We start from the raw sequence: 25,384 nt of genomic DNA, 5'->3' as shown, positions 1-25,384 counted from the left end.
CTGGCTCACTCTCACCTTTGCTAACCACCCCGGAACTTCTCGGAGTGGCTGTTGGTGGCCTCGCAGGGCTACAGCTCGGGGTCGCAGCGTCGGCCGGAGCCGTGCTGCGTTCCTGGCTGGCAGGGTGATGCTTCCTTCAGGGTTTTGCTCCTGCCTATGGATATCTCCCTGGCTGGTTATAGCACTGCGTGAACTTTATGAGCGCAAGAGGGAGCTTCCCTCTTCAGAGAGACAGCTCTGGAAAGGAATACCAGGGCACTGGGGGGGGTCCAGGCCTTGAGGAGGTTGGTTGGCCCAGTTCCCCTCAGTTCCCCAGTAGATGGTACTGGGATTGGGCAGCTGTGACAAACTGAGGCACTTGGACAGGGCTCCACACGGCTGCTTTAGAGTTTACTTCCAGCAGTGTAACACCTGAATGCACACACGCGTGAAGCAGCCGAGCCTGGACAGGGCAGAAATGCAGCTGCCCTGAGGAATGAGTGTCCCGGGGCGCGAGGCACCGTGGCCGCGCCACCTGCCGGGAGAGGCACAGACCCACCGAGGGCAGGCAGTTCCCAGCCTCCTCCCCGTGCTCCTTGCTTGAGGCATCGCACCGCTGCCCGTTTCGGGCCGGCGTTGGTCCCAGAGGAGAGCCCTGCGTCGGCCGGGAGACGCGCTGGTGCTGCAGCAGCGCAGAACAAGCTGCCGTGTCACTCCGCCTCCTTTTTCAGAAATAGCTTGAGGATGTGATTTTCGATAACCTGTTGGACTAACGGAGGGGAGAGAGGTAAAGCCCAGGGAGGCCAAGCCTGTGAGAAGCCAGTACCGCTGTGGGCAGGACCCAGTCACCATTTTCCTCCCGTTTTCCAGCGGGAGGCTGGAAAACCCCTTTCTCCAGGGGCCTGTCCCCATCCGCCCTGGGCCAGCCCTGTCTCCAGCACAGCTCTGATTTGGAGGGGGAGCAAAGGGAACAAGACCCGTCTTGATTTCTCTGGCTCGGTTTTCTCTGCATGGCAGACTGGGGAGCTGTGGTGGAAGGTCAAAAAAGGCTCCAAGCAAGGCTGGAAGCTGGGAATTGCCTGGAAGCTTTCCGGGGAGGGAAGGCAGGGCTCCTTGCCAGGCACAGAGGGGACACTTGCCTTTCTTGTGTCCCAGGGCCACAGCCAAATCCATCGGGGTGTAGCCAGAATCTGCCTCCGTCGTCAGGTCGGCGCCGCGAGCTGCAAGCAGGCAGTGGAGATCAGGGCACGGTGCTCCCCTGCCAACGCGGCATCCCCTCTGGGTCAGGCACAGGGTGAGGGGACCCCCAAAAGGTGCCTGTCCAGGCTGGGCAGCCCCCCGTGACACCCCCAGGCTGCTCTGTTTCTCCCCCCAGGGCGTGTCACGCTCTCTCCCCGAGGCGGTTACCAACAAGCAGCGATTTGAGGCCAAGGACTAAGTGCAGATCTTCCCCGTTACCTAGTAGGGCCTCGACACACTTGACGTGATTGCCACGCACGGCGTAGAGCAGAGGAGTGCCGCCGTTCTGCAGGGAAAGGGAAGGGGCTGTGTCATTGCCTGCCTCACGCGGGGCTGTGATGACAAACTCCGACTTCTCCCGGAGCAGCAGGTCCCCGTCCCACTGGGATCCCCTTTCCACCTTCTCCCAGCTCCGGGCTGGGTGTTTTCTCGCAGAGCGGCTCTGCGCAGGTTTTATTCTCCGTATGCAATACGATAACTTTTGAATTGAGTAATTTTAAAGACAACCTTAAGTTCTGAGCGCTCTTTCCTCGTGGCTGGTAACGTCACCAGTGTGAACAACTGAGGAAACCATTTAAAATTATTATCCAGATTAATTTCTCGGAACAACTGCATGAGCAGGCAAACGAGCGCTGCGAGCCTGGGAGGCATCTAAGAGAGAGGCATTGCTGCTAACTCAGCCCACTTCACGATGTGAACTCGCTGCTGCTTTTTAAAAATGAGCTTTGTGGAGCCCCGTCCGGAGCTTGGTGTCGCTCCCAGCGCTGGCACAGTCCCCGCAGCAGCCTGGGCCCGGCGGCACTCACCCAGTCGTAGATGTTGATGTCCACGTTCCTCTCCAGCAGCATGATGACGATGTCGGTGTAGCCGCCCATGCTGGCCAGGGACAGGGCGCTCTCCCGCTCCTTCGCCAGCGCGTGGGGGTCAGCACCCTGGGGACGGCACAGGCATTAGCCCCGACGGGCGACGGGAGCCCTGCTGAGACCTGCGGCACTCGGCACAGCTCTGCTGGGTACCCCAGGGGGGCTGATCATGGAGCCAGGTCCCGACGGCCTCTTAGGGCAGAGATGGCTCACACATTCCCAGGGACCTCTCCTTACCAAAGTCCTTACTGGGCATATTTTAATCATCATCGAACATGTCGGGTGAGGACGTAAAAGCCATTCTCCAGTGTCAGTAAACTAAGCCTGACGGTTCCTGTTACTCAGCCCTTTCCCCCATCACTATAACACTGTTACCTGCCCTGTCCAGACATCTGTACGGTATCCACCGTCTCTTTTGTTGCTCATTTACCTAGAAAACCTCCTGGTCCTCCAGCCCTGCCCACCACGGACCTGTCCCGGACTTCATTATAGCCTTTATCAATGTATCACCTCATTTATTTTGGGTTCTGTTTGTCTCTCTGGTAATGCATTGCAATTTTGCTGCTAATACAGTAACGGAGCCCGTGCTTATGTGGCGCGAGCGCTCGCTGGTCGTTGGCCACACGTGGATGTGGGACTGAGCTTTGGGGAGCAGCTTGATCCGTAGGATCCGGTTCCTGCTCACCCCCAGACAGTCCTCGACTGCAAGCCCAGCACTCAAGGACGATGCAGCAATGAGTTCATTAACTGCAACGATACCTCGGCGAGCACATTTGCTGGCGGATTACAGGGCCCAAGTGATAAGCCTGATCTCAAATTACCAATAAGCAGATATTTAATTACAAACAGTTATTGCTAGCTGGGAGATAAGGCTCTTCATGCTTCTGACTTAGCTCACAGCCCAACGGGGAGTAGCATCCGACAGCGTCTGAGCCATTAGTTCTGCAAACGTGTCCTGTTTGGTGCCACGGGAAAGGTCGGCTGAGACGGTACCAGGACGGTGCCGGACAATTTGGCAGCCACCGGGGTCGGAGACGGGAAGTCTCCTGTTAACGAGGTGCTGCGTGAGTGTGGCCTTACCCATTCCAGAAGGTGACGGACCGTTTCGATCTCTCCGAAGGCCGCAGCCCAGATCAGCGGCGTGAAACCTCTCTCATCGGGTTTATTTACCAAGTTCTCCCCTGCGCAAACAAGGATGAGACGTAAACAGGAAGGCTAAAGCCCCCTCCGCTCCCTATCTCCCCAGGAAACCCAACAAAGGCTGTCAAACTAAGCCAAGGGTTTATCAAAAGGCATGCTATGACCTGGCAGGACTCTGCGGGATCTAGGGCAAGAATCCAAAGGAAGAGACGGGTACCTTTCCGAAGGTGCTCTTTCAGCTGGCTGAGCTCTCCTTGGGCAGCAAGCTGGTGGATGGACAACGCTGGGGGACAGAAAGAATTCACCCATCAGGACAAACTTTCCCCAGCTCGGCACCCACTCTCTGTAGGTGGGTCCCTGCAAGTCTGGGGTGGTGGCGACTGGGCAGCCCCTGGCTGAGCCGCAAAACCCCAATGGGTAACTAACACCCTCCCGCCGTACCGCGGCAGGGACAGCCAGCCACGGCGGGTGCTGAGAGCAACAGCACTGCAGGGCGACGCCTGAGGCCATCCTGGAGGACGCTGAACAGCGTGGCAGCAGGAGACGGAGGGAGGCTCCAGCCCCTCTGTCCCTCTGCTCCCTCTACACCCCATCTGCACCCACGGTCTGGGATGCGCAGCCCGCTCTGCCCGGTGATACTCACTGTCCAGCGTGGCTGGCAGGGCTGAGACCTCGTTGCCTCGCTGCCTGTTCGTCAGCGTGTTCGAGTGCTTCAGGGGGAAGCCTGTTCCAGGGAGAGGAGAGAGTCAGGGCACGTCTCCTCCGGGCACAGGGAGGAACGACACTGACTTGAGGCCAAGAGCTTCAGGAAAGCTCAGGTCTCACGCGCCTTATCTGACACAGGTCCCTCCTGTCCCTGGCAAAAACTGAATCCTGAAAAAAAGGAATTATTCCCTTGCAAGTAATGAGCCTGGAGACTGAGGTTTGACTGGTGTGCAGGGACCGACAGCTGAGGAGGGAAGATAAACCAGCCCCAACAGCTGCCCAAGGGTGGGCAGGGTCCATCTGGGGCACCACGGGAGGCAGGGATGTGGCATTAATGGCATAATTGCACACGATATACTGCAGAGGACAGCCTGGGGGATGCACTCAAGTTCATCCTTGTATTTCCTACCCTTGAAGAGCTCCACTTTGAATGTTTTTTCAACAAGTGATTTGCAGTTTAATCAGGAAAGTAGACGGAAAGAGTTTGCCATCTCTGGTTCCACTGCATGGAGCTGCAGCGACCTCTCACTGCTGCCATGAGTCATCAGCAAGGTCTGGATTTGGACTTGGCCTTGACACGTTATGGGAGGGACCGGCAGCAGCAAAAGACTTTTTTCTAGCTGCTTTTGTGGGATGAGTGATCCAGATGACCTCTCCCACGCCTGTCTCCCACTGGGGCTGCGCCTGAGCATCTGCGAGCACCAGGCTCTGCAACACTCACTGTCGAGGGCCGAGAGCTCGGTGCTCCTCTGCTTGTCCATCGAGGCAGCCGAGGGCTTCGGGAGAGCGTCTGTTCCACCTGCAAAACCAGGGTGGCCATTAGGGACCTTTGTGCCACTCGCTGGGGAGCAGGCTGGGCTCCACGTGCAGCAGAATGGGACCCAACCGGCACAGCGAGCACCCCATGTGGACCCCAGGGAGGAGGGCACGATGATCCTGGTTTACAGGGGGACAGACACTACAGGATCCCGGGTCCGCGTATGCCCTGAGTCAGCTACCACCACCCTGTCACCCCCAGCACTCACCGTCCCCATGCTCCAAGTGTGGCATGTCCTGCTCCGGCTGCAGATGCCCCAGGGGGGCACCACTGTCCCCTGTGTCCCCGGTCCCAGACAGCTCCTCTGTGGCTGATGCTCCCTTGGCTCCTTTTTCACCCTTTTTCCGGAGCTCCTGGGCATCCCTGGTGTTCGGGGGGGTCTCCACAAGACGAGGGCCACCTTCTTCACTTTCCATGGGGCAGCTGCCACACAACAAGGCGGTAGGAAGGGGGAAAAAGCGGGGACATCTCCCAGGACGGAGAGGGAAGCTGTGGTGGGGGGAGGCTGCCGAGTTCCCAAGCACAAAGGGCTTGCGGCCACCAAACTCTGCTGTGCCGGCAGCACAGTCTGGGGTCCCGCTTGCCCTCCCTGGCCAGAATCCCGTGCCCCCCTGCGGACAAAAGCTCCCGTGGCGGCAGCGTTGTGAAGCTGCACCGCGACCGTCTCCGTACGGCTCATCCGAGCATGGCCGCCTTCCCGCTCGCAGCAGGACCAAGCCAGGGCTGGTGGGAGGGAAACCCCCCCCTTCTCCCCAGGCACCCCACTGCCGTCCCCAGCCATCCCTGCCCGCCTCGCCGTCCCCGGGCTGGCCGGTGGGGCCTGTCCCGGCTCAGGCCAAGCCGCTGTTCCCCGGTGAGGAGTCTGGGCTCACCCGCGGCATCCTCCGGCGCAGGCCCCCCCCCGTGCCAGCACTTCCCCTTCCTCCGGCCTGGTGGGGCCCAGCCGGGCTGGGGGGCACCGTGGGGGCCCCCGGTCCAGCTCCACCTGCCCGGTGACGGCATGGAGGCCGGACGAGGCGGAAAGCCTGCCGTTAAAGCGACAGTCCCTCTCCTGGGATGGTGGCGGGGACGCGGTGGCCATGGCAGTGGCCATGGGGCAGCGGGTCCCCACTGACTTGGGGGGGGCACCCACCCCCCACCATTTGTCCCTTGTCCCACACGGGGCCCCACGTCCTGCTCCCGCCTGAGGAGAGCGGCTCCGGCCACCCAGGGCCTGAGGGTGGGAGCGCTCCAGCCCATGGCACCATGGTGGGGCTGTGAGGGGACAAATGTCTGGCAGATGGGGGGGGTCAACGTGGCCGGGGGGGGAGACCCCGGGCCTCACAGTGAGGTGACATCCCCACCGCCCCATACAGCACCAGGGGGTCCTGGGGTGTCCAGTGCTGGGTGACCGAGGCCATCGCCCGCCCAAGGCCTTCTCTCGCCCAAGGCCTCCACGCACCGACCGCGGGGGGGGGCATCCATGAAGAAAGGGGCGATGGCGGGCTTTTTAACACCAGCCCCCCGGGGCTGGGCTGGCTCCGCGTAGCGGGGTCGCAGTGGACCGCCCGGGGGAAGGTCGCCCCGGGGCATCCCCGAGGCCCACCCGGGGTATGGGCCCGGCCTCGGGGTAGGGGGGGGCAGTCCGGGGAGGCGGGAGACGCTTGAGGGGAGGGTGGGAGGGCTGACGCGGAACGATCGTGCTGGGGCGGTGTTTCCGCCCGGGGCCGTGTTTCCGCCCGGGGCCGTTTGCGGGGCGGGGGCGAGGACGTTTCCGGCCGGGGCGGGTTTGGCGGACGCCGGCGGAAGCGGAAGCGGCGGCGGCGGGGCGGGATGGAGGAGCCCGAGATGCAGCTGAAGGTGAAGAAAGGTGGGAGCGGGCCGGGACCGGGGGTAGCCGTCGAGTGGCAGGGCTCTGTCAGGGCTCGGCCCGTCTGAGTTGACCGGTCGCGGCAGCACCCTGCGGGTCGTGACAGGGCGCGGGTCGTGACAGGGCGCGGGCACGACAGGGCTGTGTCAGCGGCGGGAGAAGTCGTGACAGGGCCCTGAGAGGGAGGGGCGAACGACAAGGCAGGGCAAGTTGCGACAGGGCGGGTGGCGACACGGCGTCGCGAGTGGTGACGGGGCTCTGCAGCCACAGCAGGGCCCAGAAGGGCACGACGGGGATAGTCACGATGGGGGTCGTGACACGGCAGGGGGCGACGCGCCCCCGACAGGATCCCGCAGAGCTGTGGGGGCCCGCCGGAGCCTGGACCTGTCGTGGGGCTACCTTGTGTCCCCCCTCGTCCAAGTTTTGCCTGCCCCTGGCAGGGCCTGTGTATCGGGACAGCAGACAGACAGACAGACAGCCCCACAGCCCCGTCTGTCCCGGTGGGGGTAATTACTCCCGTGAAGTTTTACATTTATTCCCATTTGCATTCAGAAGCTCAGCATGTCTCCGGCGCTACAGAACTGCCGTGTCTGAGCAGTTGTCACTGAAACAAAAGCTCAGAGGGGAGGAGGAGAGAAAAATTTTTTCTCAAAATAGAAAATTCTCTGAAAGATGTTGCGCTTCAGCCTGGTAAAATCCCTCCCTGGTTCATGCCCCCGCTATGAACAATGAAACGAGCTCTGAGCTTTATGTCTGTTAATTATTAGGAGCTTCTTCTATCAGCGTTCTTGCGAACCCGCAGGGAAGGAGTGGTCAGAGCTGTGCTGTGGCTGTGGAGACCTGCGTGCAGGGTGGCCCGGACAGAGCGTGGGCTGGGATGAGAGGGGTGGAGGGGGAAAAGCGGCTCCGCAGGCTGCTTGGAATGGCAACAAAGCATCCTGAGCCCTGGAATGCCACTGTGTCTCCTCCGCGGGCATTTTTGGGATGTCACCTGGGGAAGGCATCTGGTAGGGAGCAACAGAAGGACCCCACAGCAGGAGGTGGCTGAGACGCAGGAGAGCTTGAGGCCCTGAGATGAATCTAAATGGCCGGTAATGAGACAGGGAGCCTCCAGACTGGGAGATGCCAGCTCTCCCTGCAGCTGCAGACAGAGGAATGGGATCCAGGCCACTGCCGGGCTCTGCTTATCTCCTGTCCCACTCCAAATTGGTCAGAAAGGGCCCAGTGACGGGCACAACCCAAGTGGTCCCCGAAACCAGAACAACCAGAGCTCGTAGGGGACCATGGAGGCGGTGACATCCCAGGCTGGTCTGTCTGCGGCTGGAGACAGCGCTGGCTGCAGATGCTGTTATGGGCAGAGTGGAAGTGGAACTGCCTGTTCAGTGGGGTTTTGCTTTCACATCCTTGTTAACAGACTAGTTATAAAAGGTATGTGGGGTTTTGCTCTGGTCTCTCCATTGTTGTGTTGGAGACAGGACCAGGGCACCCTTTCCCACCCTGCCTTCCCCCCTGTTGCTCCCTGCTTTCCGTAACTGTTGTTTTTCTTGTTGCAGTTACGGACAAATTCACTGAGAGCATGTACGTCCTGGCCAACGAGCCCTCCGTGGCGCTGTACCGGCTGCAGGAGCATGTGCGGAGATCCCTTCCGGAGCTCGCACAGCACAAGGTGAGTCGTGCTTTGTGTTGGGCTCCAGAGCTGTGACAGGGTCGGGCAGAAGCTGTTTTCCTGACCTGGCACGTCGTCCCTATTTCACCGCCCTCAGTGGGTGGGAGGAAATCAGCCACTGGGGTGTGAGGTGCTGTGGGACTCCTGCCAGGTCTGAAATGGGGGTGAGGGGATGTTGCAAATTTACCCGCGGACCTGAGGAAAAAAACCTTGAGAGTCCAGCTATGGTCCTGTGCTCTCACGGCTGGACTTGTGCATGGAGACAAAGAAAAATAAGTAGTCTGTCTTGTACGGGGAGGAGGGAGATGTTAAATCTTATTACCCCTGCCTACGCTGTGAGATTTTTATTTCCTACATAAAATAAAGGGGGGCGGGGGGAGAGGAGGGAAAGGGGGGCGTGAAGAAACAAGTGCAAAGAGCCCACATGAGGCAAAGCAGGATAATGAATCGCATCTCGCAGCTGTGTTCCTACTTTCCTCCAGAGCACGGAGCACAGACACTTTAATGCCAGCCTTGTTGTCCTTCTCCCTCTTCTGCCAGTCATGATTCATTAGGAGTGATGTCTCATGAATAGATTACTGCTTCATGTCTATGCTAATGCACTGTCAGGCTCCATTTTTCACCTTTGCTTTACAGCCCTGGTTTCCAGATTAACCTGGATTGTGACACTTTATTATTCAATTATTTATTAACGTTTTATATACGTGTCTGTGTGCAATGGTAGGTATATAGAGATGTATATGTATGTATAGCGCATGCTGATGCAATTGCATCACTGGCATGCGGGAGACAGGTTTGTAAAATTATTCCTGAGCTGTCACTTGCTTTCATTTAATCAAGATAGTCCCAATTTCAGGGAATGTGTCCTGAACAAAAGGAAATTGAGCAAATTGTATGACAAGTCATGCAGAGGGAAGAGATCAGTTTCCATCACTGAAGGGTGCGTAACGGGGATGAGGGCGAGGGGCAGCGCAGAAGCGCTAATGGAAGCGACAGCCGAGTGGAGGTGCCAGATGCAGAGCGTGTTGTTAGGCAGTGGGGTTTATGCTGGGAAAGATCTCGGAAAACCATTGATTCTCTCATTTCCCCTGCTCGATGCAGTTATTTGCAGTGTTCTGTGACCTCTCCGGCTCATCTGAGTTCCTTTCCTTGCTGCAGCTATCCCAGAGAATTCTCTTTTGTGGCCAAAATTGCTGCTGTTTTCCACTTTCTTCCTGTGAGAAAGGAGGTCATGCGGTCCTGTGGACGCCAGCAGCAAACACAAGGACCGTGCGTCCCCCCATGTGACTGCAGCCATCACAAGCACCCGATACCTTTGGTCTTTGATGCCTTCATCTTGCAGCCTCCCCTCTGCCCTGGCTGCTAGCCCCAGCTGGGGCAGCAGTGGCCTTTGTACATGAGGAGGAGCTCGCCGTGCTCCCTGCAGTAACGGTGCACGTCAGGACAAAGCTGAACTGACCGTGCAGTGCCCTCTGCCCCAGGGCACTGCCCCGCTGACACGCCAGTACCTGTTTCCCTCTCTAATGTTAGAAAACATTTCCCCATGCTTGCTCGGAGGTGCTGCTGTTTCCATCCATTTCTTTTTTGCCCCCTGCATGGGCACTTCCAGCTTCTTAACTGCTTTCCTGGTTCCTGGCTGTGTTTAATGGTGCACTGATGTGGCAAGAGCTGGGAGAAAATGGAAAGAAAATTGATTTGTGGCAGCTGGAACAACAGTAGATCCAGAGCTGCTGCTAGTGACTTCTCCTCCAGCCTCGTCAGCTGCCGGGTTTGTTTTTCCCAAGGCCGCAGCATCGTGTTTGGGAGCATGCTCTGCTCCCTGCTGGTAACCAGTCCCTGGTAGGAACTGGGAGGGTTAAACATAACTCATCTAGGCCGGTGTCCTGGCTGTGTTGCCAGGCTGCTTGTAACAGCCTTATGACCAGGTTCTCTTTGTTATACTTGATCCCACTCTCATTTTATCCCAGTTTCGGGCATTGCTGTTTGCAGCGAACGGGCTGGGCCTGTCAAGCCCTTGAACCCAGGCAGCCAAACCCCAGGAGAGAGGGATGTGCTCAGGGCCCTGACAGGGCCATCGGCACAGCGGAGCGTTCAATTAACTGGGGATGGATATTTTGGGTTGCTCTGCCAGAGCCCATCGGCTTTGTGGCTAGAGACTGGAACAGGAGGGTGTCAGCAGGGCTGTGCACCGTGAAAACGCTGTCAGGTTTTATCTAAATCAGAGCAAAGGCATTAAAGTGCGGTGGTTTTAATTCTTCAGAACGGAAAAGAAGAAAAAGGAACATTCTGTGTGGATCCGTTCTCAGGTAATTTAGTCCCAAGATGTAGGTAATGTATAAAGGAAACAGGATTTATTGGTGGTTTCCAGCTTTCCTTCAGCAGCAGCAACTCTGCCTCTGGCTGGCTGAGTTCTCCTGAGACTCAGCCTTTGAAATTCCCAGAGGGATTAAACCAAGGAAAAATCGGGAGGGAGGGGGCTGGGAGAAAAGTTTCTGCAAAGAGAAGGTCACCTCCGTGCCTTTACAACAAGCAACTTTCTGTGATTTGATAAAACAATAATCTTAATACCTTCCGCAGCATCTCAAACTCTCCGAGCAGATTTACCGCCTCCCCGATAAGACACAGCGTGATGCGAGGCCCTCGCTGCCTCCGCGCGTCGTGGCTGCGCTGCTAAGCCCCGCTTCGCACAGAGCCGCCTTTCTGTATCTCGCCTGGTCTTTTGAGAACTTGCATCTCCTCGTTAATTTACTTCCAAGCGACAGTAATATATCATTAGTGCTATTGTATATTAATAGCTGGCTTTAGTTCTTAAACTGCATCCAAGGGCACGTTGTGGGAATTTGAAGAAAGGACATCAAGAAAAGATTAAGAAGTGAGGAGCTCTAGGGAAAGGCTCTTGTTCCTAATTAAGGACATGAAAATCCCAGGAAGTGGTGGGAATGCTGGGAACAGACATCACTGGCTCTGATACTGGGAAATGATTAAAATCTACTGGTGCTCAGAAACGGCCGAAGCACAGGCAAGTGGCTGTGACACACACGACTGAGCCAGAGCACTGTCGGGGAGTAAATCGGTGTTAAAGATCATCTGGTACCTCTTGGAGAGAGCAGGGTGAGGAGCTGCAGGAGAGTTTCTGCACCTTTTGCGGCTGCCTCTGCGCGCAAAGTGTCTTCCCAGCAACAGATACAGTTGTGTAAGATGCGATTGGGCTCTTGACGAGCGCAGTCTCTGTGGGGTTGCGAGTCCTGGGTCAAAGGACCCTCTCCTGCAGCGAACTGCCTAGAGCGTTGCATGTCAAGGCTTGTTTCTTTTGTAGTGTAAAGCTATGTGGTCAAGCGTCCTGATGTAGGACAGGCTTTGAGCAGCACAAGTGATTTTGGACGAAGTCCAAGCTCCTACCCGACCTCCTTCACTCGCAGAAAGAGGCCTTTGGATTTCCTCCGGCTTGTAACTAGACCCAGCAGAATAGACCGGAGAATTAGCTCCCATGAGAATGTATTTTGAAGAGTGCCCGAACTACTTAAGGACTTTTGAAATAGTTATCTATTGAGCTACACCTCTGAATTCAGCTGCGCTTTCATGGTGATTTGCGTATTTGTTTGCTTTTCCCTTTCCTTGGAGCTACGGCGTACAATTATGTCCCGTGGCAGAGCTGGCTGCATGCGGTGCTGCTCCAGCGTGTGTGGAGTTTACAGGGCTCCTTCCAGCTCCTGGAGGGACGGGCACAGTGCTGACTGCTGCTTGGCATCAGGTGCCAGAGTTTCGGAGCAGACCTGGGGACGGGGGTGCTTACGGCTGTGAAAACATTTAAGAGTGGCAGGTCTAACGAAACGAGAACTTCCAGTGCCGTGAAAGAAACTTTTACCTGGTTTTGCATGAAGGACTAAGGACGGGACTCCACGGGAGCTGTGTTAGTTCGGATCCTGGCTGCCTGCTGGGACAGACGCACTGGGAGATCCGAGTGCTCTGAAACATCCCGCTGGTCCGTTGCTCGCAGCCTGACTGACATGGGCCCTCAGCTGGCTCATGGGCTAAAACATCTAAAAACAAGGGGAATTTTGCCAGAATATCCACAGTGTTGGCCTGAACTAGTAGCCCTTCCAGAAATACACACAATAAATGTTTCTTTTAAATGCTAGTGCTTGGCCTGGAGCTTGTCATAGGCTGTCAAGCGGGAGACAGAATCCAAATGCAATTTCCAGTGAAAAGCAGCCAGAGCCCTTGTTTGGGCAGGGCTGGCAGAGTGTATGGCTGACAGACCTCCAGTGCGCGCCTAACGATGCCACCTCCTTTTCTCTTCCAGTCCGACATGCAGAGCTGGGAGGAGCAAAGCCAAGGAGCCATCTACACGGTGGAGTACGCCTGCAGGTATGGGAGACTCCTCCAAGCAGGAGGGTTGTGCTCGCGGGCGGAGGTGTTGTGGTAAAAACAAAGCAGAAGCCGCCTGCGCTTCGCTGACGCCTCCCTGGTGTGAGGCAGGGGGAGAGCACAGTCGGGGTGGGGGGTGAGGCAGTGCTCTCTGAACCGTTACCATGAATCTCGAGGGCTTCGCTTTGATGAGCGTGCCAGCTCTTCCCCAGTGCTGCGCGCGGTGCAGACCTGCCAATCTCCGGCGGTAAATCCACCCACCAGCTCGCTAATGTGTGAAAATGCAATGCGCTGTATAGGCTTGAGGTTTCTTATTACCAGCCCTCTCTGTCAGGGGGTGTGCGCGCTAGAACCACGATGCTTTTGGAAATACTAACCAGGCCTCCATCTCCCTCCACCCCCCCTCTTTTCTCCTTTCAGCGCCATAAAGAACATGACTGACAGCAGCGTGTACTTCAAGAGCATCGACAGTCTGCTCAAACACGCCATCGCCATGAAGGACCAGCTGAACGCTGCTCAGGGCCGCAGGTAGCGAGGGGGTGTGACACTGCCTGTTTATCCGAGGGCTGGCAGAGGCTTTGGTGATGTAATGCAGCCCAGTGCAAATACGTTATCTCAGTAATGTGATTCTAGACTATTATTTGAAAGAGCATGCTGCTTGCCTTCCAGTGATCTTCTGGCTTTTGTTTACTGGGAAGCAAATAATCTTGTTTACAAAAGGTTAACTGGAAAATAATTTATTTCCTTATTTAAAAAGGGACATTTGGTTGTGTAATACATGAAATCTTTGTTGTGTCAAAGGCATTTGGAGTGAGATGATGCTGCCGAGATGGAATAGGTGTAAGGCTGTGTTTGATGCTGTTCTCTGTCATGTATCTGGCTCTTTTTGGGCAGAGTCCCATAGAGATAAGTGGTAGCAGAACGACGATGCATTTTTGTCTGTTTGCAGTTGAACTATAGCTACTAAAATATCTTCCAGCAGATTGTCTGAGTCTAGTGTATTTGTCTCTCCTGAGAAGGGTGTTGGTATTGGAGTCTGACTGGCTAGGAGTGAGAAAATTCCCAAATGCCCGTCCCTGATAAAACCACCGCAGCGAACAGAGAGCCTCTGTCTCTGCAAACGACTCTGCCTTAGACACTTCTGGGTCAGATTCCGGACTTCCCCAGTTGCCCACGTGGCAGAGTGACGCTCTGTGCAGCCCAGAGCATTTTCAGCGGTTTTCACAGTGGTGTGTGGCTGCAGAGGTTGCTGTCTCGACACCCACGGGGGCTGGTGCGTGCCGCTCCATAGTCTGCACAGCGCATGGAAAGGTGTGCTGGTCTAAGCTGCTCCCCTGCTGCGAGCAGTGAGCTTTTATTTGCAGAAGTCCCCGATTCTTCACATTCCTATGGCTGCTGGTGTCCTGCCTGCCTGCTGGACGTGACTGTCTCTCTCTTTTTACAGCACTGTTGCCCCACCAGCCAAGAATCCTCCAGCCAGTTCCTGATTTCGGACAAGACTGGCTGTCCTCTGCTGCCTTCTCCAGCCCAGCTCTATGTTCTCCAGCCACAGGAAGGAGTGAGAAACCACCTGCTCAATCTGTGAAGCTGCACAGAGGCCTCTGCCTTCCTCTGCGTTCCCAGTAACAAGGTGCTGCACCCGAGCAGGCAAATCCTGCCACTGGGGTCAGGACTGCCTCTGCGGGGTGCTTTGGGGAGCAGTTGTGTCCCTTCCCATAGCACGCTGCAAAAGGGAAACGGGGTGGTGCATTTGTCCTTTCCAGCTCTTTTCGATGGCAGACTGTTATGGGGCGTTTTTCTCTCTACCTCTTGGCCACAGAAGTATCTCAGAAAAACTAGGTCTTGCTTTCAGTATTTTGTAGATGGCTGTGTAAAGATGTAATGTGGGCACACTTCAGCTTTGTTTGGGAGGCATTCTGCAAGGAGGGTTTCTCATGTGTGTGCCAGGGAGTTGCTGAGTTTGGTCGTAGAGGGAACAATAATAAAAAGAAAAAACAAGAAAGTTCTGTCTAAAACCTTCCCCTGTTGCTCACTCGGGCTGGGGGGTCTTGGAGCCTGCTGGCTCTGTGTGTTTCAAAGGCCATGGAGCAAAACAAAGGCACACAGAGTTGGAGCCTTTCAAGTGAAAAAAGAAACTGTCCTGATCTTCAAAAAACAACAAAAAAAGGACTTTCTTCATCCCCTGTCAAGCAGTGGGAGGCAGAGCTGTACACACGGCTTTGGAGGTCACTTTAAAAAGGATGCAACCTCAGTGATAATCTCTCCTGGAACCAACAGTTCCATTCTGCTGACGAATTTACCAAGGACGCAGGGATCAAAGCAGCGCTAGACTCAGTTTCCAAAGAAATTACTGTGCTCGGGGTAACAGGTGTCTTTCAGGGTGATAGCGCGGGAGGTGAGAGGGGATCTGTTTGAATCGGTGGCCTCCCTTCACTCCCTGAAGTGCTTTACTGCCTGCTGAATGATAAGGAATTGGGGAAGAACCAAGCGTGGCAGAGCGTGGAGCTGTGAGGAACCAGCAAGGTGTTTGTCAGCGCAGGGACAGAGCGAGCTAAACCTGCTCGTGTGTCCCGGAGACAGCGCCTGCCTTTAGTGCTTGTGCTTCTGCCCTGCACGCAGCAGAGGGCCGTCAGTGCCAATGTAGACCATTTCCTGGACCTCAGCCTTGACGATCAACACTCTTCTCCTGGTGGCACCCAGGTAATCCCGGGAGAGGTCCCTCCACCACTGAGCAAAGCCAGGGTGGCCCCAGCACAGCCCCTTTCCCTGCTAAGCGACCCTGCTTAGCAAGCCGTGTCCTGCTCAGAGGGTGGACGTGCTGGTGACCGAGCAGCAGGCTCTCTGCCACCCCAAACCCACCTTCTGCAGCTCACAGGCTGCTCTGGTTCCGTCTCACTTGCTCCTCTGTCACCTCCCTCTGTTTCTTACCCCTGCCTGGCTGCACGCTGGGAGGAATCCCTGCTGGGTCCGTTGTATGAACCGTCGCTGTAGTGCTGGCTCCTGGGGATGGAGGAGGAAGGAAGGAGACGGGGAGGTACAGACAGCCCGAGAAATCAGCTGCGATCTGCTGGGGAAGGAGGGTGCGTCTGTTTGTGGACAAGGTCCACTCTCTTCTCACCCACGTGTGCCACTTCCTTCGCTGCAGTCGGGGCAGCCACGGGGGTCCTGCATGGGTCACTGCCAACGCCATCCTTGTTCGTGGGGTGACAAGTGCCAGCAGCACCGCTGGTGGCAGGAGGGGCTGGGGACTCAGGGCAGGCAGCCGAGGGCTTTTGGCTTTGAGTGGAGGTGTCAACTTCTCGGTAAAAGAAGCAAAGAGCATCGGGCAGCGGCCGCACAGCGGAAAGGCAGCCATCCCCCTGCCCTGCTGAGACGTGACCTATATTAAGCTCTAAGCAGAGATGCAAATCTTGGCCCCTGGTGCCTGCAGCTCCCCTGGGACGAGATGGGGCGAAAAGGTCCCGCTTCCACTCACACCAGAGTCGAGTCCTTGCCTGAGGCTCCAGGTTTGCGTGACAGCACATTCCTCATCTCCTGTGTGACGCCGTTCCAGGGCTTGCCCTGCGCCTGCAGCAGCCCTGACTCTGCCGACAGCGTCCTGTGCGTCCGGGGCGGGTTGTAGCTCTCCTTCTCGGAGCGGAGCCCGGGGCTGCCCGAGGAGGTGAGGTTGCTGCTGGCCGGAGAGCCCAGCTGGGATTTGTGCTCCAGGAAAGGAGGGAAGGAAAATTCCCGATGGATTTCAGGCCGGGGCCGGGGTGCAGCCACGTTTTTGTTGTTGAGATCGCTGGCGGAGGATTCGCCGTGCTGGGCAGAGTCGTTCTCATACAGGGTGTGAGAAACCTCGGAGCGGCTGCGGCGTGAAACCTGGGAAGCCCGTACCAGGGCGTGTGTCACCGTGATGAGCAGGACGATGATGCCGGAGGAGAGGATACAAGCGCTGGCAATGCCGGCCTCCAGTTCAAACAGCAGCAGCATGTAGATGGCGAGAGCTGGAAGGAAAGGGAAGTGCAGAACACCTTGAGGAACCAAAAGGACTAAAGCGATGCAGCTGACCTGCAAACTTCAGGCCAGAGGAGCTCTGGAGAAGGCTGGTCACCGAGAACAGAAAGTTCACGCTACGGGAATGAGCTGGCAAAGCCATTTGCAAAACAAACCCGATGCTGAAGTAGAAACTCAGCAGCTCACGAGCACTCAGCGACCGGCGCAGGGTGCACAGTCTGGGCTGGAAATGCCCGGTCCCTGCTGGGCTGCGCTGGTGGGAAACAAGGACTTGCCTGTTAGGTAGACTGAGACGCCGCAGCAGAACAAGCCGATGGCAGTGTGGCGAACCATCCGGCTGTCCAGAAGGAACCAGTCTGCCCTGCAAAACAGATGAGAAAAACACAGGTCTGTGTAGTTTCTGTGTAGTCTCCTGGCCCTGGGCTCAGCAGAGGAAAAACGCTGATGCTCTGGCTCCTGCTGAGAAACTGAAACACTGGTTTTGCATAGAGAAGAGGTTCAGGGCCGGGTCACAAGCCCAAGGACCTCTGCTGAACTGGGGTTTCCCCCAGGCTGCTGGGTTGTACAGCTCTGGGCTTCGTCCTTCCCACTCTGGAACGGGAGATTTTGAGATCACGTGAAATTTCCACCCCTCCCTGCCTTGCTTCCAGCCGTGCTGCGGGAGCCAGGTGGGAGCAGGGGCTCAGGAGGGACAAATGGTTGGAGGCTTTTTGCAGGTGCTTCGCCCCTTTTCGGCAAACCCAGAAGAGCAAGCAAGGAACAAAACTGAGGCGTGTGGAGCCCATCTCCCCCTTAAATAAAGAATGACAAGTAAAGTGCTGGCGCATTGAATTAAGCAAAGCCAGGTTCTCTCTTCACCCCTGGGATTGGATTTCTGTGCTCAGCTCAGATTGCAAGCCTTTTGTCTGCAGGGGGCTCGGTACTTGAATTGGGCTTAAAACACATGAAAAGACCAGTTCCTTTCCAGCAGGGCCTTTGTCTCCCACCCAGCACCAACCCCTGCGCCTGCTGCCTGCGCTTTCCAGGGCTCGCTCTCCTCTGAGCCGCCGACAGCTCTGCTTGGGCATCTTGGGAGCCAGATTGACCTGGCAAACCTGGGTCCTCGCTGGGCTTTGGAGGCCGCTGTCACCAGAGGATGCCTCTGCTAATTGGGAAAGCGGGATGAGGTCGTTAGGGGATGCAGCGTAGTGTGGCAGACGGGTGCCAGGCGGCTCAGGAGGGGGGAGTTTGGAAACGTGAGGGTTCGGAGAGATGCTGGCAGGACTGCAGTGCTGAGAAGCCACAAACAGTCCTTTGAAACAACTGGGGGGGCACGGGGCCGCGCCGGTCCTGCCACCCACCTCCAGAAGTCCCAGGGAGCCGGTTGGAAACGTGCCCTGGCTTGGAAGGACCAGCTGAAGGGGCAGCAGCACAACCATCCCCCTGCCGGGACCAGCCTTGGTCCTCTGCCACGCCAGCTCCTTCCACCCCGCAGCTGAGGATGCTCTGCCCCGGCCCAGGCTCCCCCCAGCATGGCCTGGCCCCCTCCCCTCCTCCCGGGCTTCTTGTAGCCCCTCGGCTGTTGCCACCCGCAGCCGGGAGCCGTTAATAGACCCTGGACCCGCTCCCGGGGAAGAGCAGCCGCTTTGTTTTATTAATTACCTGAGTCGGGGCGAGGGGATTAGCGGGGAGGAGAAGGACTTTGTTTGGAGCTGGCTGAGACTATTGAGCGCGGGGCTGAGGAGCGGGGCGGTAATTCAGTGTGACAGGCCCAACGTGGGAAAGGTCCCTGGGACGTGAGCGGGTCCCCTAATGAAACCGGCGCCCGGTGGGGCCAGGCCAGCTTGGCCACCGGGAGACGGTGGCTAACGGCATCCCGCATTGTGGCGGAGAGGGGCTGCGTTCTGCCAGCACCTCCTGCCCTGCAGACCAGCATCCCTCTCTCCCGGGAACCTTGCCCTTTTCCTCCCAAAGACGAATGTAACCTTCAGGTCGCAGTTGGGGAAACTGAGGCACAGCTGGACTGAGTGACCTGCCGGAGCTCGCAGGCAGAGGGACGCCAACCCAGGGCTCCCAACGCCTCGTATCGCCTGCAGCAAAACCAAAAGCAGCCTCTCGCTTTGCCGGGGCTCTGAAGCAGAGCAGAGAAACATGATTTAAGATCAAATAGTTTGGGAAGAGCTTTCGTGCTCGGCCAGACGCACCAGCGGGGCCCGCAGACGCACGGCGATGGCTGCTCTCTCCTGAAAGCCCTTGAACAAGTCGCTGCTGTCGCATGTTCCCTCTCTCTACCTGTGACTTTGCATCTGGCTGCCTGATTAGCGCCGCTCCTGTTTCACGCTCGGGACTTTCAAAGTTGAACCTCACAACTCCGAAATCGAGCATGTTACAGCCCAAATCGACAGCAGATCTCAGACGAATTTCCAGCTGGTGGGGAATTTTCCGCTGTAACAGTTTTCCAGCAGAAGCTCTCAGCTTCCGCAGAAAGCAGAGCGTGCTACGGGAACTTTGTGTTTTGCAGAAATGTTTTCCTTCGTTAATGAGCGGACAAAGCATCAGCTTCGCTTGGAAGATGCTGAGAGGAGACGCTGCCGCTTGCTGGAGTGCCTCCAGCCGCCCTGCTCCACGCGGGGCAGGAGGCATTGACGGGTTTGTCTAATTAGGGGCAAAACTAACTGTTGAAACCTTATCATTTCCTTTAAATGAGCTTTCACTTGCTGAAGTGGTCCCAAAATGGTCCTGTGGGGACCGTCAGGTGAGCTACGTGGGGAGACCCCCACGTACAGCCCAGTTTCCACCAATATGGTTTTAAATCTGATTATTCACAAGTTGTTTTTTTCTTTTAACCCCGCAGTGGAGCTGGTGCTGGGCCGGGCCAGCGCAGGCAGAGGAGCCGCCAGCCCAGCCCAGGTCTTGGTGGAGGATGGAGAGGGGAATTGCTTCAAAAACGGTTTTGCAAGTGTAAATGTGCTGGTAATGATTAAGTCAACACGTGTCTATGGTTAATGATCCCAGGCCTGCGGTCCTTTCGGTGCTGCATGAGCGGCCCGTGCCGTCACCCCGGCAGTGACCCGAAGAGCCCAGCTCTCCCGCTGCAAAGGGACAAATCCTGGTGTTCCTGGGCATCGTGGCCTCGGCCCTGAACTGGGCTGGCAGCAACGGGGCTCCGACGAGCCCCGAGGGGGACCCTAACGCACGCACGCGCTGGGTTGACACGGGGATGTTATCAGGGAAATTAAATAGTGTGTATTAGTGCAGCCGGGAGGATGGGCTGGTAGAAACTTGCTCCTGGTCAATAGAGTCACTGCGCAGAGCTGCGCCCCAAATTAAGGGGCACGTTTACATCCTGGGCTTCATCGGCCAGAGATAACCCTCTGTCCCGGGCAGGGTCTGCAGAGGTGGATTTTGTGATATCCCAGTGCTCAGCGAGTGCCAGCAGCATCGTTCGCCCCCCGCAAACCCCCTTTCGCAGGGACAGTGACTGGGGGGACCCAGCAAAGGCCGGATCTTGGGGCGCAAGGGCAGGGCTGTGCCTGCACCCACGCTGCGGGGACAGGTCCCGGGGCAGCGGTGCTGCCCTGCACCCCTCACCCTCCTTGCACCCCCTGAGCCCTCCTTGCACCCCTCATTCCCCCAATCCCTTCTGCACCCCTCCGGCACCCTCCTTCCTCTCCAGCTCCTTGCTGCCCCCCAGCCTTCCGGTGCCTGAGACCCGCCCTGAGCCTCCCCTGAACCCCCACAGCATCCCTGGGGCTCCAGAGCAGCCCAGTGCCCCCCAAGCCTTTCCTGCACCCCCAAACCCCAGTGCCCCCCATGTCCCCCTGCACCCCAAAGCCCTGGTGTCCCCCATGCCCCCCGGTGCCCCCCATGCCTCCCCTTACACCCCAAGTCCCCATGACCCCCAAGCCTCCCTGCACCCCCAAGCCCCAGTGCCCCCCATGCTCCCCTGGACCCCCAGGCCCTGGTGCCCCTCTAACCCCCCCGCACCCCCAAGCCCCGGTGCCCCCTACAACCCCCTGCCCCCCTCCACCCCAAGTCCCGGTGACCCCCACACCCGCCTTGTACTCCCGGTACCCCCCAAGCCTCCCTGTACCCCAAGCCCCGGTGCCCCCCACGCCCCCCCGGCGCCCCCGCGGCTCTCACCGGTCGGGCCCGGGCTGCCCCCGGCACAGCTCGGTGGTGAAGTAGCCGTGGAGGAGGCAGAGCAGGAGGCAGCTCACGTTGAGCACCAGGCAGAGCGCGGCCAGCACGGCCGACACCGGCAGCAGCACGGCGGCCGCCGGCTCCGGTAGAGCCCCTCGACCGGCACCGGCACCGGCACCGGGACCGGCCCGCCCCGAGGGCAGCTGGAAGATGAGGCTGGAGGCGAGCAGGGCCATGGCGGCGGCCAACGTGCCAAAGAGCAGCAGCACCGTCAGGGCCCGCTGCGGGTAGGCGGCGGGCATGGCGGGGCCGGTACCGGGAACAGGGGACGGGGGGGACACCGGGAACCCGGGGGGGAGCGGCGGGCCGGCAGACCCGCTCCAAAGTTGCGTGCGCTCCTCTCGGTGTTTCCGCAGCTGGATCTCGGACCGGGAAGCGGGACCGGGCCGGGAGCGGCGCTCGGGGCGGCGGAGCTGCGGCCCCGCCGGGCGTTCGCCTCCCTCCCTGTGCCGCTGCCTGGCCGGGGCGGGCCGGTCCTGCCCCCCGGTCCGGCCCCTCGCCGCGGGGGCTGCAGCCGAGCGGCTTCCCCGGGGCCGGGACCCCCCTCCCGGGCGGCCCCGCCCAGCATCCTCCCCCCGACGGGACCCGGGAGGCGCTTGGGGGGCGGAGGGAGGGAGCGGGACCGGGGGGGCTCCGAGGGTGGATGGACAGAGGGACAGAGGGACAGAGGGACGGGGGGAGGGAGGGACAGGAGGACAGGGGAATGGAGGGACAGGGGGGGAGGACGATGGAAGGAGAGGGGGATAGAGGGACAGGGGGGATAGAGGGATGGAGGGACAGGGGGACAGGAGGCTGGAGGGACAGAGGGACGGGGGGGATGGAGGGACAGGGGGACGGGTGGGTGCTGCAGCTGCTCCGAGCAGGACATCCCCCCCGCTCCCCTCGGCTCTCCCTCTTCCCAGGCCCAGCCCCGGCTTTCCTGCTCCTGGGAAAACCCTGGGATCAGCCCCGCCAACATAACCCCGGCCTCAGCGGGGAGCGAGCGGGGATGAGGGCGGTGAGAAGGGGACACCACGGTGGCCTCATCCTGTTTCCTGCGGGAAGAGGCGCATTTGGCCCCCACCTGTGGCGGGACCATCCTTGCCGGGTCGGGAGCAAGCACCCAAAATGTTCTCAGTCCCTGCAAGGCTGAGAAAGGACCCGCGAGGTGCTGCCCTGCCGTCAGCCGCTGGCCCTTGGGGACAGCACCAGTTTCCCGTGTCTTATAAATATCCTGGGAAGCAGAAGTGCCTTTCCCCCCGGGATCTGCCCCACCAGCTAATTCCCCCTGGGAATCCAGAAGGATTCAAGGAGGATTAATTTAGGAAAAATTGACTCTACAGGTCACCTGTTACCTTGGGAAAGACCCTGCGCCTTGGGAGCTGTGGGGAAACTGAGGCAGAGTTTCCCCACTCAAACCCACATCCCCTGTGACAAGGGAACACCAGGATCGGACCATTCCGTGCACGTCCCGGGCACCCCGCCAGCGCCAAGCCAAGGGACCAGGTCCGACGTTGACTCCTGCAGCCCGGTGTCATCAGCGCCTGGCCCGTGCCCAAGCCTGGCTGTGGGATCCGGACGGGGTGACCTTTCCGTCTGGCGGAGGAGCGCTGCCCGCCGCGGCGCTGCCGGCCTTCCCGTCCCGCGTGGGTGGTTCCTGCTGGCACCCTCCGCTCCGGCCGGAGCCACGCGGGACAGGGGCTATTTTGAAAAGCTGGTGTGTTGGCCTTGGCAGGCAGCGCGGGTTTGGCTCCCGGCTTGTTTCCAGCCCCGCTGGCATTTTTGGCTGGGGGGGGGATGTCGCTCCCTGCTGGCACTTGGCCCAAAGTCCCCAAACCAGCTCCTGGTGATGGTGTCTCTGTCCCTTCCCCGTGGCCGGGAGGGTGACGGGGCTCAGCCGTGATGTCCTACTTGGGGGTGCAGAGCACTGCAGGGCTCAACCCGGGGCACCCGGCAGCTCGGGCTCCCCAAAACCCCAGGATTTGGGGGCAGGAAGGGCCTCAAGAGGGAGCTCAAAGCTTTCGAGCTGCCGACCTGGCGCTTGCGGGGAGCAGCCAGGCAGAGCCCGGGCCCCCCCTGCCCCGGGGGGTTGGGGCAGCCCCTGCATCCAAAGCGGGGGTTCAGCTGCCGTGGCTGGAAGGGGCTGAGCTGGGCCAAGCCCCTGGGTACCCCGAGGTGAAGGCGGGGGGACAGGGCGGGGGGGGGTCCCACACCCCAGGCAGGCAAAGGGCCACCCTGCGTGTCCCCAGACCCCGGCCTGGGGCAGGACGGGGCATCGGGACGCGTCCCCTCAGACTCCGTGGCTGCCGGGACACCGCTCTGCCGATGCTCTCGCACTTCAGCTCTCCCTCCCACCTCCTCTTCAGGATCAATTAAGATTATGAGCAAGGGCTAATTAACAGTCTGCTAATTGCACTCTGAAGCCCTCTATAAATCATGAGCTTTAAAAGCAGCTTTAAGAAAGATGTCATGTCCTTTCTGCCAGCGCAGCCTGCACCAAAAGCCTCACCCAGAGTCCCTGTCTCTCCAGCCCCTCTTCCCAAACCCCCCGGGCTGGGACCGGACCCCCAGCATGGCCGGGGTGGAGGGATGTGTCCCCGCCATGGGGCTGGTGTGGGAGCTGATTTCCAGCGAGCCCTTGATAACCCCCTTCCCACCTGCTGCCCGGGCGGCTCCGCTCACGCAGCAGGAGCTTGGGAATTGCATCAGTTCCCCCTCGCTGCTGTAAACACGGGTGCTCCCCACGGGAGCCCCACGGCGAGCGGCTCCCGGACAGCCCTCCACCTCCCCACCACGGCCCGAGGGAGCGGGACCCCCAGCACGGCCACCTGCCCCACGGCACACAGCACCCCCCCGGGGGATGCGCAGTGGGTCGTGGGCTCGGGGGAGCCGGAGTAGAGCGTGGCGGTCACGGTCACAGCACAAGGTGGTCACGGTCATCCCTGCGGCTGCAGCGTGGCTTTGTCCCCCCGAGGCAGAGGTCACACAAGGACAGGAGATGAGCAGGGGCATGAACTGGGCAGTGCCATCTCTGGGGCTGATTTTGGGGCCGGGTTTGGACCCGGGCACAGAGCCAGGGTCTATCAGCATCCCTTGAGCTCAAGTTCTGCTCCCCCCTCGGGGAAAAGCACCTTCTCATTCGGCTGCTCCATGCCCTGCAGCCGGAACGCTGGCTCCCAGCTCCGCTGTGCCATCCCCCCCGTCACACCCAGGCTGTCTGCGGGTCTGTCACCGTGTGACGGAGCAGCGTCTGCCTCTCTTCACTCTGCAAAGTCCACTCCGAGTCGTCTTCATGGGCTTCGGGATGCGGCATCCGCAACCACCTGCATCCTCCGGTCCCCGCTCAAGATGCTCTCTGATGCAGAACAGGTTTCTGCCACCTCTCCCGGGCTGGGAGCGGGGACGGTGCCAGGAAATCCCAACGCTGGATCGTCCCAGGTGTCACCGGGGCCTGTCCCCCAGCTCCACGCAGGGTGGGGGGACCCAGCGGCGTCGGGGTTTGCAGCGAGCGGGCGTTGGGTGGCTTTTCGTTGCAGCAGGTCGCCGGCAGCGCACAAGCTGGTTTGGGGCTCGGCGTCCCCGGTGCTTCCTCGCAGTGTCCCTCGCGTTATGTCACTGTGGTTTGACGGCCACCGCGCAGGGCGCCAGGGCCACACGCTGCAGGGTGGCCTCGCTCGCAGCACGGGGACAGGCTGGGGACAGGAGCACGGGGCAGCCCCCTCCCCACCCAGGGCAGGTCACTTCATTTATAAAAATAAAAGAGAAAAAGGAGTGGGAGCGTGGTGAATGTCTCCTTTCGGAGCTGCAAACCAGTGGTGAGGTTTCGAGACGATGAGGTGGTTTTTTTTTTTTTTTTTGCTGTGGTTTCGCCGAGCCCTCGGTGACCCTGGGGACCAGGGGACTGGCACCCCCAAACCCTGTGGCCAAGGGGACCAGCAGTGCTAAGGGGGGCCCCTGAAACCAAGGGGGGGTTCCCAGGGATCTGGCATGGGCCAAACCCAGACCCTGGCCCTAAACCTGCCCCCAGGACCCCTCCCCTCAGCCTGAGCCTGAACACCCCGGTGAGGGCACAGCATCGCCCGGGACACCCCAAACTTCGCCCCCAGGCCCCCAAATTCCCACAAACTCACCCACGTCCTCCCCAGCCAAATCCCCCATCCCAGTCCGACGGGTCCCCCCAACCTCACCCCAATCCCAGCCCCCTGGGTCCCCCCAACCTCATCCCATCTCAGCCGCCCAACCCACCCCCCCCAACCTCACACCCATCCTAGCTCCCCAAGTCCCCCCAACATCACCCCCATCTAACCCCCACAGGTCCCCCGAAAGCCACCCTCCCCCAGACCCCCAGGTCCCCCCAACCTCACCCCATCCCAGCCCCCCCAGGTCCCCCCAAACCTCACTCCTCCCAGCCCCCGAATCCCCCCAACATCACCCCCATCCCAGGTCCCCTCATCCCCATCCCAGCCCCCCAGAACACCCCAGCCCCAGCCCAGCCCCTCAGGTCCCCCCCAGACTCACCCCTCCAGCCCCCCAAGCCCTCACAACCTCACCCCCTTCCCACCCACCCCCCCCGGGTCCCCCCAATTTCACCCCCCCCA

General features: G+C 59.2%; 3 protein-coding genes across 4 annotated transcripts; 1 reads left to right on the top strand and 2 right to left on the bottom strand.

Annotated features, from left to right (window-relative positions):
* Positions 1-246: 246 nt before the first annotated feature.
* RFXANK (regulatory factor X associated ankyrin containing protein) lies at positions 247-5,947 on the bottom strand. 2 transcript variants are annotated; one of them, XM_054182256.1, is made up of 10 exons: positions 5,616-5,945; positions 4,952-5,166; positions 4,648-4,725; positions 3,865-3,945; positions 3,439-3,504; positions 3,162-3,262; positions 2,025-2,150; positions 1,438-1,504; positions 1,119-1,199; positions 259-748 (listed from the first exon to the last, which is right to left on the bottom strand). In XM_054182256.1, the coding sequence occupies exons 1-10, from the start codon at positions 5,834-5,836 to the stop codon at positions 690-692; spliced, it is 1,095 nt and encodes a 364-aa protein (XP_054038231.1). In that variant the 5' UTR covers positions 5,837-5,945; the 3' UTR covers positions 259-689. The 2 variants fall into 2 exon arrangements, 1 of the variants encoding a protein (XP_054038231.1); XR_008463361.1 differs by lacking the exon at positions 1,438-1,504 and having other exon boundaries at positions 247-748; positions 5,616-5,947.
* Positions 5,948-6,510: 563 nt separating this feature from the next.
* BORCS8 (BLOC-1 related complex subunit 8) lies at positions 6,511-14,628 on the top strand. The gene is made up of 5 exons (XM_054182232.1): positions 6,511-6,592; positions 8,146-8,258; positions 12,562-12,626; positions 13,047-13,154; positions 14,071-14,628. Exons 1-5 carry the CDS (start codon positions 6,556-6,558, stop codon positions 14,111-14,113), a joined length of 366 nt encoding a protein of 121 aa, XP_054038207.1. The 5' UTR covers positions 6,511-6,555; the 3' UTR covers positions 14,114-14,628.
* A 1,195-nt stretch (positions 14,629-15,823) lies between these two features.
* On the bottom strand, positions 15,824-21,049 carry TMEM221 (transmembrane protein 221). The gene is made up of 3 exons (XM_054182231.1): positions 20,748-21,049; positions 16,901-16,986; positions 15,824-16,615 (listed from the first exon to the last, which is right to left on the bottom strand). The coding sequence occupies exons 1-3, from the start codon at positions 21,047-21,049 to the stop codon at positions 16,098-16,100; spliced, it is 906 nt and encodes a 301-aa protein (XP_054038206.1). The 3' UTR covers positions 15,824-16,097.
* Positions 21,050-25,384: the final 4,335 nt, after the last annotated feature.

This window comes from Rissa tridactyla, chromosome 22, assembly GCF_028500815.1.
Source record: "Rissa tridactyla isolate bRisTri1 chromosome 22, bRisTri1.patW.cur.20221130, whole genome shotgun sequence".
NCBI lineage: Eukaryota > Metazoa > Chordata > Aves > Charadriiformes > Laridae > Rissa > Rissa tridactyla.
Note: the sequence above shows the minus strand (reverse complement) of the source record. Positions and strands in the feature narration are given on the sequence as shown.